The sequence below is a fragment of the Peromyscus leucopus genome, chromosome 16_21 (assembly GCF_004664715.2).
Source record: "Peromyscus leucopus breed LL Stock chromosome 16_21, UCI_PerLeu_2.1, whole genome shotgun sequence".
Lineage (NCBI taxonomy): Eukaryota > Metazoa > Chordata > Mammalia > Rodentia > Cricetidae > Peromyscus > Peromyscus leucopus.
The window spans coordinates 25,646,422-25,666,431 of record NC_051084.1 but is presented as its reverse complement, the minus strand read 5'-3'; the positions used below and the strand labels follow the sequence as shown (position 1 = coordinate 25,666,431).

Below are 20,010 nucleotides of genomic sequence, written 5' to 3'. Positions count from 1 at the left end.
CAACTCTTCAGCCAAGTCTTATTCTTACTTAACAGACCACAAAGCAGACATTTCATTGAACCCAAGTGACTTATGCAGCTTGCCTTGCGAAGTGGAAGGGATAGGGCTGCAATCTAATTGTGCCTGTTTTCAAAGAGTTACAGCTATATCCCACTTGTTTTCGAAATGCATGTCCTATGAGAAAGAAGACAGGTGGAAAATTCTAGAAACCTCTACATTTGGTCCAGATGAGATTTGGTCAAGATTAAATCCAAAATAGTCCTTGTGAGTGATACATTCAGTGAGTATAGATTATCCAAGGTGTGTGCAAATGCTGCTGGGAAAATAGTTTCTTAACTATGTTTTTAAAGACCAGGTAAAACTTTGGTTCCATTTTACACGATGAAAAGGAAGTGTAGATACTTCCACGTTTAATGAGTCCAGTACTAGAGCCCATTAGAGCAAAATGTTTTGGTCACACATTAAATATAACAGTTAATAAGAATGAAGGGAGTGAGCCGGGCGGTGGTGGCACATGCCTTTAATCCCAGCATTTGGGAGGCAGGCAGGTGGATCTCTGCGAGTTCGAAGCCAGCCTGGGCTACAGAGTGGGTTCCAGGAAAGGCACAAAGCTACACAGAGAAACCCCGTCTCGAAAAAACCAAAAAACAAAGAATGAAGGGAGAACAACATATTTATAACTGAGGCTCAGTTATCAGTTAATCTGATTTCATACCAACCTCAAGTCCCACTTCCCACCGCTGTCCTGATCCCCAAAGATACTTCGTTATCTCTAGAACATCCCTATACCCAAAGCTACTTAAAAGTGGAAATCATTCTGGTTTTTTGTTTTTTTAAAAGCCACAAGTTCTTTTCCTTGAATATTCAACTGTAGACTAAGTTCTCCCAGGAAGGGGAGCCAGGCCATGGCAGGAGGTCCATGTTCAGAAAAAACCTCATCCAAACCCTCCTGAGAAAGCAATGCTGCATAATTAGATACTGGGTACCTGGCATGAGCCAGGTGATTCCCCTGGTGAGAGAGAAATATCCTCAGGGCCCCACACTCAAGAGTCAAAAGCAAGGCTTCACCCTGTGTTCCTCCCAATTCTTGTTAGATAGCTAAAAAAGCAACCCATGAAACAGACCAATCACTCAAGATTTCCTTCAAGAACTAAATCAGTCTACTGTTACTGTACTCAACCTGAGAGTTTCTCTCATAACAATTAGGTGTCATACATTGTCTATGGCAAGTGACATCTGCTACCCCCTAACACATGCTTACTTTAAATGTCTTCTTTTAATCCCTTCTCCATAAGTGCATTTCATGTAGTATTTTAGTCTATATTTCAATAATCAGTCTACCTCCATGCAATTGTCTAAAACTATTAATACCCACATGTTTAATACCATCTTAGTCAATAATATTCCGGTCTCCAGTTTTTACTAAGCAAGGCAGGTGTTGGGGCTGAGGGGATGCTCAGTGGATGAAGCGCTTGCCATGTAAACATAAGGGCCAGTGTTGGGATCCCTAGAGCTCCCGAAAAGCTGCCCGCAATCCCAGCACTCAAGAGGCAAAGAGAGGGAGTCCCAGGGGCAAAATGGCTAGCTCGACTAGCCAGAATTGGCTAGCTCCAGATTTAGCAAGACACCCTCCTCCTTCAAGAAACCCTTCCTTCAAGGAGGATACCTGGCCTCAACTTCAGGCCTCTACATGCACAAACATGTGGCAAACACATACACATGCCAAAAGAAAAATAAAAGAGTTGTAAGGATCAGATAGGCTTTATTGTTTTAACATATGCAGAGTTTTTCCATGCATACAAAAGTTAATTGCTAGAACAACTTCAAGGAGCCACAGGTCCAAGTAAGGGGACAATTTTCCCAGTGTGATACTGACATTGGCATCATGGTCTGTAGAAGTCATCGAGGCCAGAATTCCCATCCGGGCCTCACACTTACTGTTATGTGGCTGGAACCGATCTCTTTAACATTCATCTGAGTGCACCTTGCGAGGATGCCTTGCGGGTAGCTCCCGGGCAATGGGTGAGCTAGTACATGTAGAGTTCCTACAGAAATGCCTGCTGCACAGAACCACTCACTCATGTGATCATGCTCATGGTCACAGCCACTGCACAAGCTATATATAGACAACTAACTGCAGTCTGGCACTGGCCTAAGGACAAAGGGGCATTTCCCCCGTTTGCTCGGCGCTACCATTTGCAGGTCGCGCGATCTGCCTGTGGGAGTTCTTTCTGTCTATCTTCCAAGTGAGCCCCAGTTCCAGATACGCAGACAAGGTCAAGCACACACCACTACCCAGTCAAGAAGTGGTAAACAGATGTGGATTTCCAAACACCGGTTGCCTTCTGTATTGTACACATTCACCTCTGTATAGTCTCAAATGAAGCATGCTCCTTGTGATGGCCGCTATGAATTCTTGTCCTGAGAGGACTGGGACTCACCCAAGGAGATGAGCACTCAGGCACACCTGGGAAATATTATTATTTTTAGGCTTTGGGCTTGCCTGTGAGAGAACCAACCCCCACCCCCTGAGGTTAACTGAGGTGCCCTCCAAGTGAGTGGCAGCATTGCCTGGATTGGGGTCTTGGATTGTAACAAGGGAGGAAGCTAGCTGAGCATAAATATTCACCATTCCAGCTTCCTGGGTGGATAAGGCTGCCTTAAGCTCCTGTTACTATGAATTTACTCTACCCTTATGATAACCTCTACCCTGAAACTGTAAACCAAAATAAACCCGTGTGTGTGTGTGTGTGTGTGTGTGTGTGTGTGTGTGTGTGTGTGTGTGTGTTTTCATCTCAGACAAGGCCTTTGGTTGTGCAGCTCTATTACTCTACACCTTATTGCCTTGAGACAGGGTCTCTCTCGCTTTTTTCCCCTTGGCTAAGTGACCAGCAATCCCCAACTCCTCTCCTGTCTCCACCCCCACCCCACCCCACCTCCTGACTCCAGTACTGGGATTACACAGGCAAGCCTGGCCATGCCAGGCTTTGTAAGTGGGTATCGGGGATCCCAGTTCAGGTGGTCCTGTTTGCACCAAGCCGCCTTCCCCGGCTCCCACTCCTGTTATTGTTAAACAAGCCAGAGCATCAGTGGTTAGGCCAGTTAGTTAGGCAAGCGTGTTAGCCAAGCTGGGCCGAGGTATACTGCTGGGATAACACAGTGTTTGTCTGGGTGTGAAGAACCTGCCCTTACCAACTCAGGTTTCAGGTGGCAAAGGCAGTTTTTAAATCTCTGGCAGCAGACAGAGATTTTATCTATGTCCTTGCAGAAGGAAACACGCTGCAGATGAGTTAACAAAATTCACAGGCACGCATACCATCACCAAGCAGTGCACCAAACTGAATCCATGCTGTCAGTTTAATGAAAACCTTAATTAAACGCAGAGCCTCCAAAGTCCTAAGGGCTGTTTGTAGTTCTGTCAAACCTGGGAGCCTGCGCTAAAAGGCCCCTGCCTCCTCAGTGGTCCCTGACGTACAAATCAACTCAGAGGGCTGTGGGTTCTTCACTGCAGTAGCCAGTGGATGCAAGTGCCTGATAAAAAAGAAAATGTGATACAAATGTAACCCATGCTAGAGAGAATACACCCACTTCTAACTATATTTGTGTCAATGGTATATTAGAAGTAAATTTCTAGGTTCAAAATTGGCACTTCAGTTCCAGGTATTTTAACGTCATCAAGCTTGAGACAAATAGTAATTTTAAAAGTGCCACGTCATTGATGAGCAGGGACAAAATATGGCGCTTTACATTATGTACATGGTACATCAGCACCACCTGCTGGAATCATCTGGTAGTGACCATTTTGAAAATTTTTCCAACTTTCCAGCTTCCTAACTCAAGATGGCATTTGAAGCACCCAATAAATAAATAACAGTTTGCTTCAAAATCTCAAAACAAATAACAACAAAATGTTTACGTATTTTCAATCTGTTCCCATAAACTGGTATTTTAAACCAGCTGAAGGAAGACTGCTGCATGTCAAAAGGAAAAATGCTTCAAAATAGTCTCTGAAACCAGAGACTTTGAAAACGAAAATTGAGCCAAAGCAAATTCCTTCCTTCCTTCCTTCCTTCCTTCCTTCCTTCCTTCCTTCCTCCCTCCCTCCCTCCCTCCCTTCCTTCCTCCCTTCCTCCCTCCCCTCCTCCCTCCCTCCCTCTCTCCCTCTCTCCGTCTCTCCGTGTCTCTCTCTCTCTCTCTCTCTCTCTCTCTCTCTCTCTCTCTCTCTCTCTCTCTCTCTCTCTCTCTCTCTCTCATGTATACAGTGTTCTGCCTGCAGGCCAGAAGAGGGCACCAGATCTCATTATAAATGGTTGTGAACCACCATGTGGCTGCTGAGAACTGAACCCAGGTCCTCTGAGAAAAACAGCCAGTGCTCTTAACCTCTGAGCCACCTCTCCAGCCCAATCATTCCTACTTTCATATGTTCTGTGTATATGGATTTGCCAGCAAGTAGATGTTATGACCATCAGTGGGTCAGAGTAAGGACCTCAGATATGTTGCTCCATGGGTCAGACACAGCACATTAGCCCAAGCTGGGCATCAAATTAACCACCTTCAGTGTGGCATGCCTGCAGAGGCCAGTGTGCCCAGCATAGCAGGTCTATGCTTTAACTCCTGGATGTGATGCATATGATGGGCACCTGGTGGATGGCATTTAACTTCAAGGCATTTTCCATGATCTGGTTTCGAGATAGGATTATATTGATTGTTTTTCTCCTCAAATGTAGTGGTAGTGGTGTAAAGGTTTAAAGAGAGGCATGATGGGATCATTTCCCCCAAAAACGGTGTTTCTATCTGCACAATGGGTAAGCAGGCTGAGCAGAGCATGTAATTGAGCAGAAATTAAACCCTAGCACAGAAATTGTCATTTGTGGAATGTTGAGGCATCTGTATTTCTTTCCTTAGACTTCACATTCACACTGACCTGGTCACACTCATACCAACCAAGTTGTAAACAGCCTTTGAGAACAAAGGCATTAGATGAACATGGTTGCTGGGAACTGAACACGGGTCCTCTGGAAGAGCAGGAAGTGCTCTTAACTCCTGAGCCATCTCTCCAGCTCCTGAGTTCTCCATTTGGAAGGCCAGCTATAGACAGGATGAGTGCACTAAGACATGGCAAGTCTAAGGTCTTCTGAGCTAATTGTGGGAGAAGCAGTCTGGGACAGTCAGGTCCAAGTACCCAGTGTGGAACTGGGGGTCTATACTGTTAACAAGCAACACCAATCCATAACAGTAGCACAATTACAATTACGAAGTAGCAATGAAACCATTCTATGGTTGGGAGTCACTACAACCTGAGGAATTGTATTAAAGAGTCCCAACATAAGGAAGGTTGAGAACCACTGTACTAGGGACTCCATGCAGGCACCTCATTTATGGTATGGATTACCTTCTGGGCATTTTCTCTGTGCCAGGAAGGAAAGCTAAGCAAAAATTCTTGGTCATATATTCCTACTTCTCTGTTCTAAATAGTGGACCATTTAAAAATCTCAATGTATATAAATGCATTTCCCCCAAAAGATACCAGTATTGTCAGGCTTATTACTGGTTGTCTGGCCGTCTGACTCATCTAATGGATTTTTTATATTCTGCAATACAAAATGTTGAGAGGGGTTGTATATTCTCATGAGTTTTTAATTCCCTTAGACCATCCCCTAAACAGTAACTTGAATTTAAAACACATGGCAGGAACAGACCTCACTGGGGATTTAAGAACCAGGAAGACTAAAACCACTTTTTCATACAGAAATGTTTTAAAAATCTTTTTTAATTTTTGCGTGACTGTGGGCATGTCTGTAGAGACCAGAAGACAACTTTCAAAAGTGGGTTCCATGGACCTAACTTGGGTCATCGGACTTGTACAGCAATCACTGGTATTCACTAATAAGCCATCTCACTGGCCCTCACATGGAACTCTTTATAAAAATTATTTTAAAAAAGAGCACACAACAGCAACTTCCTGCTACCTATATTATCAAAGTGTGATCTAAAGGCTTGCCGGTTCTCCAGAGCGGAAATCGTTCACACTTCAATCATTGCTGATTGAATTCTTGGTTAAGCAACTAAAATATGCCAGCCCGTCAGTGCCAAACAATGCTTGTTTTAACGTGATTTCACGGTTACTTCATCTTTTGGGAAAAGACAACCTAACTCTTAGTGCATACCAACTTCAGAGTCAAAAGCGTTGAGAGAAGCTACTTGGGCTAGTGGTTGTGGCCCAAGTTGAAGCCAAGCATCGAGAGTTCGTTTTATTCCCACTCGTAGCCTCCCCCCACCTCCTCCCCTCCATCCCCACCCCCACCCCCCCGCAGCTGGGTCTTCACTATCTGATTTTCTTTTTCTTTTTAATATAATATTTTAATTAGTTCTTTGAGAATTTCATATAGCTCCTCCCTCAAATTCTTTCTAGATCTACCCCCTACCTCCCACCTTGTCCTAACTTAATGCCTTTTTTTCCCTCTTTTTCAAACAATTCACTGAGAAGTTACCTGTTTTTTTTTTCTTTTTTTTTTTTTTTTTTTTTTTTTTTTTTTTTTTTTTCGAGACAGGGTTTCTCTGTGTAGCTTTGCGCCTTTCCTGGAACTCACTTGGTAGCCCAGGCTGGCCTCGAACTCACGGAGATCCGCCTGGCTCTGCCTCCCGAGTGCTGGGATTAAAGGCGTGCGCCACCACCGCCCGGCGAGTTACCTGTTTTCAAACATTCATCTACATCATTTTATTGTTATTTCAGCTCCTTTTTAAAGAGCAATCTGTAGCAAAATGTAGTTTTATTATTATTATTATTTATTACATAGTTATATATTTACTGTTACGCATGTAGTAGCCCATAAATATTCATTAGGTATTTTGTTTTTATAAGTTTTATTGGGGGGGTGTCCTGGAAGTGGGCATCGTATACCATGCAGCTGGAATTACAGGTGATCGTGAGCCACCTGATGAGGATCCTCGGCACAGCACCCAGGTCCTCTGCAAGAGCAGAGAACGCTCTTGAGCAGAGCCCTCTCCCCAGCCCCCTGCCTCCCTACATACACTCTTGGTGCGACATCTTATAGTTGGTCTCTTCCCCCTCTCTCTGTTTCTACACACATTACATGGATAGGTACGTGGTTATATAAAAATGTGGTCAGTCGGTCCAGAATGCCCTTGAGCAGTCTCATACTCTCAGGACACAGGTCCTTCTAGCAGAATTAGGGAAAACTCACCTATTCGAATGCCATTTCATGACAGTCTGCATGAACAGCTGAGCCACTTTGCAGGACCACCTAGTGACAAATTGGTGGTCACAGCAGAAGATACCCATTTAGTTGGTGGTGATGTGATACAGCCATTGACACAGATGATCTGGACTTTCTCCGGTGGCCACAGGCGCTATGAACTCTGGGAATTTACTCTCCTGTGTAAACTAAACGACCCCTGCCGGGGAACTTGGCTCTCAGTTGCAAACTCCCTTGCAGTATTTTTCCTGAATCCTTACTTTGTCGATGTTCTGGGCACCATCGCCCTACCTTTTTCCTCCAGTGTTTAGGTTTTGAGAGTCAATGCCGCTGAAACAGACAAGAGCAAACTTCCAACTCCACTTTCTGTCCCGGGTGAGGCCAGTTTTAATTTCCCCTCGTGGACAACTGGTTTGATTTCCCCAACTCCGTGTTCAGGGGTTGATCTGTAAAACGCGCCGCTGCCATGACCCGTTTCGCCATTCAGTATATTTTTTATTTGGGATGAGTCCTGATTTCAGCCCGAGGCAAAAATTGTCCTCATGGATGGGCAGTGAGATGTGTGGAGAGGGTGAGGCTCCAATGAACAGTAAACCCTGAAAATAGCAGTGGTCCACCCCCCTGAAGTTTGGGAGTTGTTCCTTTATCCCTGGATGATGTCCTCCCACTCCTTCCCACCCCCAGGAGCATCCCTTGTTCCTGTGAAGTAACCATTGCTCGACTTGAAGGTTCCTTCTACGACTCGCTCATAGATGCACAAACACGTTCCGATGACATGGTGTTCCTAGAAGGGTTTCTGCTTAGCACGTGGCTCACATCTTCTCTGCTCCGTGGGTCACTCCTTGGGCTCCCTCCTTCCATGTTGCCTCTTCTAATATCTCTTTTTCCAGACACTACATCTAAGTGAGACCTTCCTCCCTGCCCCCGTTCTCTGGTCACCTCCGATTCCTCTCTTGGTTCTACTTTCTTCTCAGTGTGGTTTCTGCTGCACACCCCCACCCCCAACCTCTCTATTAGACTGTAAGTTCCGTGTATGTGGTAACATTAACTCCTGCGTATACCCAATAACTAAGGGATGTATACGGCTGGCCTTCAGTAAACACTTGGTAGATGAATGAATCCAAAGCTTTCTGTGCACCCACAGGGCTGTGTGGAATGTGGGTGTGGGGCATGTCTTATTGATGGGCACTTGGTTGTCCAGTGCTCATCTGTCGGTCAACAAAGCTTTGCATGGGTTCATGGGAAAAAAAAAAAAAACTGTAAGGAAATAGGATTTCTAGGTCCAAGGAATTTCATTTTGAATGGGTGGTCCCCAATTCTCTTCGATTTCAATTTTATTTATTATTGGAGGAAGATTGTGGGTGCTGTGGCACACATGTGGCGTTCAAAGGACAACTTTCAGGAGTTGGTTCTCCTTCCTCTGTGGGTTCCTGGGGTCACACTCAGGTCCATCAGCAGCGCACACCTTCCCCTGCTGAGCCATCTCACAGGACGTCAATGTCATTCTCAGGAGATCATTCCCATTGACACCTAGCTGTGGTTACTAGGAGCACACACCTTTTCTCATCATTTCCTGATTCTTCAAAAATGGGGAACTTACTCTTAGCTGCCTGAAGAGGTGGACGGGGAGGCGGAGATTATTATTGTTTTTTATGATTTCCCTGTAAAGTGTTGGATTTGAACATTGTATGTCGACTGACCATTTTCCAGCTTCAGGGAAACATCTTAACATTTTTCTGTGACCTCCTCATGTGTCTCTTGTCACATCACAGCCTGCATGCGTGTCCAGCACATCAGCAGGTGCTCGTGTCAGCTGAGACTGTTAACCTTCCAGCCGTACCTCTCTCAAGTTTACTGTTTTGTCATGGAAAGCATCACACTTTTATCCATAAAATAGTCTTTGGGGGTCACCAAGATGATGGAGTGGTTAAAGACACTTGCCGCCAAGCCTGATAACCTGAGTTTGATCCCACAGTTGCTCTCTGACCTCCATATGTGTTCACACACACATACACCCATGCACATATAAATAAATAATCTAAAAATTACCCCCAGACCAACAAGATGCCCCCCACCACCACCCCAGACATGGTTTTTCTATGTAACAGCTCTGGCTGTCCTGGAACTCACTCTGTAGACCAGGCTGGCCTCGAAATCACAGAGATCTGCCTGCCTCTGCCTCCCGAGTGCTAAGATTAAAGACGTGCAAAACCACTGCCCATTTATTTAAAATTTAAGTTTGTTGTGTGTGTGCATGTGTGTGTGTTGTGCATATGGGTACCCACACAGGCCAGAAGAAGGTGTTGGATCTTCTAGACCTGGAGTTATAGGTAGTTGTGAGCTACCCAACCTGGGTCCTAGGAACTGGACTGGTATCCTCTGGATGAGCAAGAAACACTTTTAACCATGGAGTCATCTCTCCAGCCCCTACCCCCAGCCTTTTACTAAAGCTCTGGGTTTCCAATCTTGGACAGGAAGGTTTGCCCTAAACCCCAACTAGAGGTGTGCCACCACAGCCCACTAAGATTCCAGTGTTTAAAGATGTTTGTTCCTCCCAAGCAGAATTTATTAATAGCTTTACAGTATCTTTGCAAAGCTTGATATTTTATGATCCCTGTAGTTTTCTCTACGTGTGTGTGTGTGTGTGTGTGTGTGTGTGTGTGTGTGTGTGTGTGTGTTATAGCTACTAAATAGAAAGATGACCAACTGTATAAGATTGGGAGTTGAAGCAGGCACAAAAGACAAATACTGCATGATCTTACAGGCATGGAGTAACGCAGTTGGTCTTATACTAATTGAAGGTAGAATGGTGGGTAGGAAAGGCTGGGGAGAGGTTGAACATTGGTTCAAAGTTACTGTGGATAGGAGCAAAGTGTTCTGCTATACAGTAAGGTGGGTGAGCGCAATGACAGGGATATACTGTACATTTCAAAAAGCTACAAAGGAAATATTTGAGAAGATCGTTGTATGGAAACTGGTTCATGCATTACATGGTATATATGAGCTGAAATATCTCATGGGACCTTGGACGTTCAATTAGCATGTTTTAGAGTATCAATTCAAATTAAAAAAAAAATTACCTTCCTGGGTTGGGGCTATGACTCAGCTATCAGAGTGCTTGTGCAGAATGCATAGAGTCCTGGGTTCAATCCTCAGCACCCCAGAAAACTAGATGTAATGGATGGCACATGCCTATAATCTTAGCACCTGAGAGGTAGTTAGGAGGACCAGAAGGATCAAAAATTCAAGTTCATCCTTGGCTATCTAGTGAGTTTGTGGCCAGCCTGGGCTACATGAGAACTTGTATCAAAAAAAATAATAATAATTTTTAAAATTGTCTTAAATACCAATTGGTGTCAAGGTGCTTTGTGCAAAGGCACCTGTTCATGGCTTCTCATCCTTGCTGTCTTCCAGAACTTGACAGCCCAGAAGAGCTGGGGACGAAGCGCATTTGCAGGATCATCACGAAGGACTTCCCCCAGTATTTTGCGGTAGTTTCCCGGATTAAGCAGGAAAGCAACCAGATTGGTCCTGAAGGTGGGATTCTGAGCAGCACTACAGTGCCCCTCGTTCAGGCGGCTTTCCCAGAGGGTGCCTTAACCAAAAGGATCCGAGTGGGTCTCCAGGTACTGATCACAAAGCCTGGACTTTGCAAGTCCTCTGTACATGTGAAGAACTCATGAGCCCATCTTGCTCCGGAAGCATTATAGTCATTCATCCTTTGGGCTATTGATAATTAGAGCGTTTGGGGAATTAATCTCAAATGGAGAGTGTTTAAGTGTAAAGCTAGCTTACTGACTGGTCAAACATGGTTATGTATTTTTAGCAGTTTTCTGTTTAAAAGACTCAGCTGGGGCTGGGGAGGTGGCTCAGTTGGCAAATGCATTCTAAGCAAGCATGAGAACCAAAAGTTCGATTTAAAAAGAGTCGCATTTTAAAAGAGCCAGATGTGGCAGCATGCGCTGGGGGTGGGGGAAGAGCAGAGTAGGAGGATCCCAGCCAGTCTTGACAAACTGGTAGTTCCAAGTTCCATGGAAGACCTTGTCTCAGAAAATAAGGCGGAGAGCATTTGAGAAAGATACCTCATGACCTCTGGCCTCTGTATAGAGTGATATGCATCATCTCCATTGGTTTCCTTTAGAAAATACCCTTCTCATTGTGGGTCCTTGGCCTCTGTATAGAGCAGCATACTAGAGCTTAGTCTATAACATGTTGCCAAATTTTGCAAGCGCTCACATTTGGGCTTATAGGACTTCATAAATGCTGGGCTTTGTCCAATCCAGTTGGAACTTGGTTGGGTTTAGAAGGCTGACTGGAAATCTTGGCAAAAATGATCTTTCTTATATTTATTCACTCCAATTAGTTTAGTCTTGAGCTCTTTATTTTTCTTTATTGCAGAAGGAAAAATAGAAAATGATGTAATGATCATTTTTTGTTGTTAATCCAGTGATTAAAAGTTGAACTGACCACCAGCTTTTCTTTGTGAGGCTCGACTCTCATTCTGAGGCGTTGTTGGGGAGAGGGGTGATAGGCAGACCCTATGTGTTAGTGGGGTTCCCTTCATCTGCCCCCTCATATTGAAGCACTTCTCCAGACAGTAGAGACACCAAAAGCAGTAAGTTAGGCCTGGCTGACTATAACTCATCCCTTCTAAATTAGAGGTTGCTCCTTGCCTCCGAGAGCCTCACAGCTTATTTCTTGTAGAGGGTAATTTTGTGAGGCTTCAGGGCGCGTCCTGCACAGGGTTAACATATACTGAGGTTGTGCTTGCTTACCTCCTCTTTGCTCTGAGATTTGGCTCCCTCCCCTCCCAGCAAGCCAGTATGGTCTGCTCCCCCTGAGAAAACCGCTCTGCTTGGGTTAGGGTCATTTCATTTCTCTGCCTTCCCAAAGCAGTGAGGAAAAGGGGTAAAGATAGACATGGATTTTGTTATCAGTATCCTCCCACCATTCTCTATTAAAAACTACATCTTCAGATTAAAAAAAAGGGGGGGGGGGCTGGAGCGATGGCTCAGCAGTTAAGGGCACTGGCTGCTCTTCCAGAGGGCCTGAGTTTAATTCCCAGCAACCACCTGGTGGCTCACAAGCATCCGTAATGAGATCTGGTGCCCTCTTCTGGCCTGCAGGCATATATTCAGACGGGACACTGTATACATACTAACTAAATTTTTTAAAGCTTTTTTTTAAAAAAGATTTATTTAAGTCTACTTTTATTTAAGGTTTTGTTTTTGTGTGTTTCCCTCTGCTGTAGGCTCAGCCTGTTCCAGAGGAGATTGTGAAAAAGATCCTTGGAAACAAAGCAACATTTAGCCCCATTGTGACTGTGGAACCAAGGAGGAGGAAATTCCATAAGCCAATCACCATGACCATTCCGGTGCCCCCACCCTCAGGAGAAGGCGTGTCCAATGGGTATAAGGGGGACACCACGCCCAACCTTCGGCTCCTCTGCAGCATTACAGGTATGGATCCCCCCCATAGTGACTCCTGTCTGTCTGCCTCGACTGTGTGTGGAGGTACAAAGAGTAGAAAACAAGGAATGAGTCCTGTATTCGTTCTCTTCAATCCTCTCAATGGGAAAATTTCCACCAGGAACAAGGCTCCTGGTATATTTAAAATTCAGGTTTTTTTAAAATACGCATATTAGAAATCAAGCCCTTTTAGCGTTGTTGAGGTGTTACTGACTCAACTGAAGTGCTTAGGGAACCATGACAGAGGTAAGCAACCAAGTAGCATCTTTTGGACAAGGGAAATGAATGAGCTCTGGGGGGGAAGATCTCCCAGGGCCTGAATGGGAAGTGTTGAGGATGATGCCTTCGGTGCCACCCAGCTGTGCTCATCAGCGTCACCCAGGCCCGAGAACACATTTCGTTTTAAGTACCTAGCATCCAGACCTCAGGCCCAGAAGACAGCTCAGCAAGAAATGGCATTTGCGGGCAAGCCCGAGTTCAATACCCAGAACTCACGTGGTGGAAGAACTGAGTCCAGTAAATTCTGACCTAAACACACACACACACAGAGACACACACAAATGCAAAAAGAACTTTAGAATCCAGACTTCAGTTGACCCTTTGATTTTTTTCCCTGATTGGTCACTGAGCTCAAGTCAAAGATGAACCAAGTCAAGGTTTCACCCTGTTCTTTGATGTCCAATTCTTCCTTTTAGCCCAGAAAAGTGGTATTTCAGCCAAGGACAAAATGAGCAGCTACCCAAACTTTCCTGATGATTCCCCACCCCACTTTAAAAAACCAAAACCAAAAGCCTACTTGGGAGGCTAGGGAAAGGGCTCAGTTGACGCGCCTGCTGCTTAAGCATGATCCACACACAGGATCCACTTGTCTACAACGCCAGCCCAGGGGGTTGGGGAGGAAGGCAGGCGATCTCTGAGCTCATTAGCAGACCAGCCTAGCTGAATCAGTGTGCTCCAGATTCAGTGAGAGACTTTGTTTCAAAGAATAAGGTAGACAATGAAGGAAGATACCCAATGTAAATCTCTGGCCTGTGAACACATGTGGACATTCAGGCACCCGCATCCATATACATATGTGCACGCGCGCGCACACACACATACACATACACACACACACACACACACACACACACACACACACACACACCTCTGAAAACTGCAAAGATGATACATTTAACAAATTATCCCAAGTTGAAACTATCCCTTGTGATCCAGACAAAGAGGAAATAATATATGTACTTGTGAATTCCAGTGAACGCCCCGTTAGCAGGTAAGAGGATGAAGGCGAGCAGAGGCAGTCGCCTGTACTGCACCGCAGAACCGGAAGCGCTGAACCGGAAGCGCTGTAGCCAGCCTCTTAGTGGCTGCCGGAAGAACAGCCAGGTGATGGGCAGTTAGTCTGCAGGGAGCCACTTTATGATAAAGTCACTCTGTCTGTGCTGTCCCCAGGGGGCACCTCGCCGGCTCAATGGGAAGACATCACAGGAACCACCCCTCTGACCTTCATAAAGGATTGTGTGTCTTTCACAACCAATGTTTCAGCCAGGTATGGAAGTGAAAGTTCGAAGAGCGCCATGGAATTCATTGTCTCACTTTTTGGGGAAGTAAAAAAATGTTATTGTCAATACAGTATAACTACTTTTAAATTCATGGGAGAGAATAGAAGGCCCTTAATGTTATTTCCAGAAAGAAATTATTATTGGGGAATAAACTGCTTTTTGCTTGAATAAATACCTTTGCCATTTAAATGAACAAGTTTATAATGCTTGATTTGGGATCTGTTAGACTCTGATTTTTTTTCATTGTATTTCATAATTTGATTTTTTTTTTTTTTTTGATGTCGGGGATAAACATGCTAAAAATATTTGCTCTACCTGGGGGTCATACCCTTAGTCCCAGATTTTCTTCGTTGTGAGTTCTTTTGGGTTTATTTTTGCATCTTTTGCTATTATTGGGTTTTGTTTTTCTGTTGTTTTTTTTTTTTTTTCATTATGTGTTTTGTTTTTCTCAGATTTTGGCTTGCAGACTGCCATCAGGTTTTAGAAACCGTAGGGCTAGCCTCACAACTGTACAGAGAGTTGATATGTGTCCCCTACATGGCCAAGTTTGTTGTTTTTGCCAAAACAAATGACCCGGTGGAGTCTTCCCTGCGATGCTTCTGCATGACGGACGACAGGGTGGACAAAACCCTGGAGCAGCAGGAGAACTTCGAGGAGGTGGCCCGGAGCAAAGACATTGAGGTACTGGGGTCACAAGAATGAGTATCTGTCACCGCATTCCCCAGACAGGGACCTATTTGGGGATCATAGCAGCACATACTATACAGAAATATCAAGGGCATTCATGTTTTATTTTAAAACTTTGAAATGGGTTCAACATCAAATCATTGAAGGGCTTTGCAATAGAATGCAAATGAATCTAAACTAGTCTCCATTGTCCTGTGGCCGTCTGAATTTGTGTGTGTGTGTGTGTGTGTGTGTGTGTGTGTGTGTGTGTAGTCACTTTCCCCACACATTATCGTGATTTTCATGTTTCAAACCCAGACATCATGTGAATATCAGCCAGCCAAGAAATGAAAGTTCTCAGTTTACTTAAGGAAATGATATCAGGCATTTTATCTGACATATTTAAAATTGTTGGAAGAGAAACATAATTCTGTTGTATACCTGTCTGTAATAATAGCTACTAATTATGGCTGTTGAATTGTAAGCACCCAGAAGTATTTTTAAAGCAAACAACTCCATAAAATAATTATCTCATAGTGATGTCATTATGTTGGTCTTTTGATGTTATTTGACTTAAAACTCTCAATATTCTTTTAGGTCAAGTTAACATTAAATTGTGTATTTTTTTTATTCTGGAAGGTCCTGGAAGGAAAGCCCATATTCGTTGATTGCTATGGAAACCTGGCCCCTCTTACCAAAGGAGTTCAGCAGCTTGTTTTTAACTTCTATTCTTTTAAAGAAAACAGACTGCCATTTTCCATCAAGGTAAATCATCTTTAACATCCACTCTGCAATTATTTTTAAAGTTCTGAGAGAATAAAAAAAAATATTAAATGGCTTATTTAGTTTGAATTATCCCACCCAGTATGACTTAAGAACAAAGTCAGATTTTGTTCTAATTCTACCAGGGTAAATTTTCAAGCTAATAAAACTTTATTATTGGTAAATGAACATTCATATATGTGTTATTTAAATGTAAGGAAATGGAACCCATTTATAGAGTTGTACACTTTTTATCCCAACACTTGAGGAGGCAAAGGCAGAGGCAGAGGCAAATAGATCTCTGTGAGTTTGCCAGCCTGCTCTACAGTAGTGAGTTCCAGGCCAAGTCAAGTCTACGTAGTGAGACCCTGTCTCAAAATATACCAAATGAAACATTAAATAATTCAAGGAAGTGTTGATAAAATGAAACAACCTAGGGCAGAATGGACCATTTTTAGTTAACTCTGATTTGTGTTTCCACGGGAGTTCAGGCACAGTAGGGAGGCTCACACTGTCTGCTGGTCCATGTTTCAAAGCCTGAAACTTTAAATTAGTAGGAAGACAGATAATGCACATAGCCCAGAATGGCTTATCACATGAGACAAGTGGGTGGTGGCCATCCCATTGTTTAAGCCAGGAGCTGAGCTTCTGGTACCTTGCCAGGTTCATCCCCATGTTCATCCTGGGTTACCATCCTTTCCCTCTCTGGGCACTTGATAAAACAAACATGTCTTACCTTTTCATGGAAAGGAATCTGTCTCTTTGTGTATTCATCCATTACCTAAATTCTTCTAGGTTAGAGATACCAGCCAAGAGCCCTGCGGACGTCTGTCTTTCCTGAAAGAGCCCAAGACAACAAAGGGATTACCCCAAACAGCCGTTTGCAACTTAAACATTACTCTACCTGCACATAAAAAGGTATCTTTTAAACCTGGTTTATTTCCACACACACACCCCGACCTGGTCTTGAGGCAATGGGTCCTTGGTATGTAATGAAGGAATGCTTTGTGACTCTCTGAAAGCCCCTGAAACTTGAGTTGTGTTAGTCTCCGTGTGTAGATGACGTCCTGTTCCCGTGGTGTCCTGTGCTGACAAGTCTGTATGGTGAAGTCCTCTGTTGATTGCTTCCGCTGGTAGTTTGTAGATCTTGATGCTTCCAAATGATTGTCACACGTTTAATTTGCCGTGGATGTATGGTCCGTGATACTGTTTTTATTGGCTTCTTTTGATTTGCTTTGCTTTCTAAACCAGCTTGCATTGTGTGCGCCCTACTCAGTCCTTTTCATATCCTGACAACTCTTTTCCCTGCTTGTCCATTATAATATTCCTTGTCTCTGCAATGCATCTTGGGACCAAAAGGAGACAGAGTCAGATCAAGATGATGAGGTAATATGAACACTTCTGTTTTTATTCTACCCGAGGTAAAATAGATATTGGATATTGTGTGAAAAAGCCTGCAGCGGGGAACAGTCTAAATGCTATTGTACGTCTTAGCCTGTGGGAGGTAGAGTTAGCTGTTTTTCCTTAAAGTGGCTCACTCTTCCCATCAACATAGGAGTGCTTCAGTGCATTCTGCAAAAACAATAAACTAGTCAATGAAAGACCCGGAGTCACGTAAGCATCTTTCAACGTGACAGATTGCCTTGCATAAACTTAACCCTAAGTTTCACAGGTGTATTTTACTCCCCACGGCCCTCTGCCTATCTGACGTGCTATCACTTCTAACTCAAGACCTTGGTTATTGTATGGAGTTGTGTTGTACAATCAACTATGTTGTATGTAATGTAAAGTATTTTCTCACCGACTGCTGAGAAATGTTTGCCATTCCAGCTAAAGACTTGATCTTGGACATTTTTAAGAAGATTCTTTTTTTTTTTTTTAACTTATGTGTATATGTGTTTCTGTGTGGGTGTGTATACCTGAATGCAGTGCCCCTGGAGGCCAGAAAAGAACATGAGATCCCCCTGGGGGATTGTGAGCTTCCTGATGTGGCGGCTGGAACCTAAACTCAGGTCCTTTGCAAGAGCAGTGTCCACACTGAATCTGCCCCATGGATCCAGCCCTATCTTGGCCATTTTTTAAGAATGCCACTGTGCAGTTTTGCAAGAGTTTTTCCTAAGTTCTATGTATTTCTGTAAGCTTTGTGATAATTGGATTTTTAAGAACCCACACTAATTGTCAATAATAACAATGGCAGCCCAAGCCACAGAACCACTGATGAGTCCATCCACCTATTTGTAATCTCATCTCTACTATGTACCCACGGTGGGATCCTGGGATGATGCTTTTTGTCCCATTTCCCCTTGAATGTATGCACATAGCGTATTTTGTGACGTGTGCTTTCAGTATAATGTACGGGTGGAAAACTCACCGTTCAACCTTTCGAGTCCCCTGTAAGTCTGCTTGTGTGGGTGCGATTTTTTTGCCTGCTACATCATGGTTATGTTGAGAGTTGAGGGCAGGGGTCATAGACTCCCAAAGGGGAAATAATGCCCAAGGGTGGACAAGACATGACCCTCCCATCCAGTGAAATGTTTCAAAGTGGAAAGGTGTCCCAGGGAAGGTGGAAATGGTTTCTTCTCTTCTTTTTCAGGCTGAGAAGGCAGACAGACGTCAGAGCTTTGCATCTCTAGCTTTACGTAAGCGCTACAGCTACCTGACTGAGCCTGCCATGAGTGAGTCTCCTAACGCATTCACTAATCGATGTCGGTTTTTAGAAGAAGAGACATTTTTTCTATACACACTAAATTTTGATGTCATTTGGAAAATGAATAACCTGAAACAATTGCCTACAGAGAAATTTCATAACCCTATTATGAAATTTAATGTTCCATACATCGTTGAAGACATAGATATCCAGGTCATAGCTGAAAAAGATTGCTGTTCTTGAAGCTAGTCACTAATTATTTTATTTATAAGCTGTTTTTTTTTTCCCTCTTAAAGCCTTGGTTTTACTTTGGTGGTTGTTAATATGCTCGGAGAGAAGTACCAGTGGTGTTCCTTTAAATCTGTTTGTAAAAGGGAAGGTGTGTATTTACTTATGGATATTTATGGTGGCACAAGGGACGGCTAGGTCACTTTGTCATCTCAGCTGTCTTAATAGAGCTACACTGTGGCACGTGTTTCCGGGTCTTTTCCCTTTGTAAGACACATACACCCTCTCTGGGGGTAACACTAGTGTGTGGATTTCTCATCCCATCTCCCATCTCTTCTGACTTTCGTCAAGATCTCAGTTCTAAGGCTGTTCTTGAACTACACTGGCAAAGCTCTTTGGTCCTGGCGGATGCGTTAGGTCATAATTGGCTTGCAATGTGGTTGTTAAGTTTCTCTGGTCAGATTCTGTCTTTCTCTCTCACTGACTACCTTCTCTTCCCTCGTGGTTGCAGTGATCCTATCCCATGCTCACCATAGCCCTAGAGCGAGCCCCAACCCCAAAGGTAACTGTGAGTACAGAATGCAGTTCTTGATCCTGTTTGATCACCACTGGGTCCCGTCACCATCACCAGTGGAGAGCCGTAGCTTAAAGCAAATGTAGATGAAAAGACTTGGTCATTGATTCCTTGCTGTTCACACTTCGGTTCCCAGAGGCCTGGAGAGATCACAGTAAAAGCCCTGGGTCTTTTTCCCCCACCTCTTCTGAGCACACATAAGACACACTAGCAGGAAATGGCCCCACTACGTATAGCACAGTACATCTGACTAACTTTGTTAGAGGGATATAGATAGCAAACCTACCGTGTCCTTAAACATTCCCTCAGACCTGACTTTTCTCCTCTGCCAGACACAGCTCTAGCCTTCCGGAACCAGAGGTCTGAAGCTAATTATTGTCGTGATGGCACAGGGAAGTGGGACGTGCCTGTGGCTATTTGGTTTTTCGGTCAAATTAATTGGGCGTAACTCTCAGGTGTTCTTTTTCTTTTGAGACTCTCACTAGATCATTGTTGGGATCCTTGCGGCAGCAATGTTAGACTTTGGAAAGCCTTGCTGGGGCAACTGCTTTAGATCAGAGACACCATGACACTGGGCAGATTTCCCTTACTCTGTCTCCAAGGTGTTAGTTGTTGGGGCCACCTGAAATCAAAGGCCCGGTGTGCCGAGTGAGTTTTCCTTTCGCACTAAAGTGTGGCTGTTGGGCTGGATCTGGATCTATTCAGCTTGTCATTGACTTTCGGCAGAAGGAAAGGGTCCTTTGGTTTGTGTTTTGTTTTTTTCTTCCTGTCTGTTTTGTGACAAGGCACATAGGCATGTCCAACAGAAGAAGGAGAAGGGACTAAGAACACAAGGGAAGTGTCCCAAGCCCCTGAAGGTGTTAGACTCCAAATAAATTATACTTCCCCT

At 44.0% G+C, this 20,010-nt stretch overlaps 1 protein-coding gene across 38 annotated transcripts in view; it reads left to right on the top strand.

The window, feature by feature from the left end:
- Ank3 (ankyrin 3) overlaps positions 1-20,010 on the top strand; it is a 484,120-nt gene that overhangs the window by 423,139 nt on the left and 40,971 nt on the right. For 27 of the 38 annotated variants that reach the window (XM_037199680.1, XM_037199673.1, XM_037199672.1 and 24 more), the window contains 8 exons: positions 10,632-10,843; positions 12,469-12,676; positions 14,135-14,231; positions 14,697-14,925; positions 15,550-15,675; positions 16,468-16,590; positions 17,032-17,058; positions 18,266-18,347. In XM_037199680.1, the coding sequence (XP_037055575.1) occupies positions 10,632-10,843; positions 12,469-12,676; positions 14,135-14,231; positions 14,697-14,925; positions 15,550-15,675; positions 16,468-16,590; positions 17,032-17,058; positions 18,266-18,347 (1,104 nt within the window). The remainder of the gene's footprint in view (positions 1-10,631; positions 10,844-12,468; positions 12,677-14,134; positions 14,232-14,696; positions 14,926-15,549; positions 15,676-16,467; positions 16,591-17,031; positions 17,059-18,265; positions 18,348-20,010) is intronic. The other 11 variants (XM_037199677.1, XM_037199698.1, XM_028877242.2 and 8 more) reach the window with 1 other exon arrangement.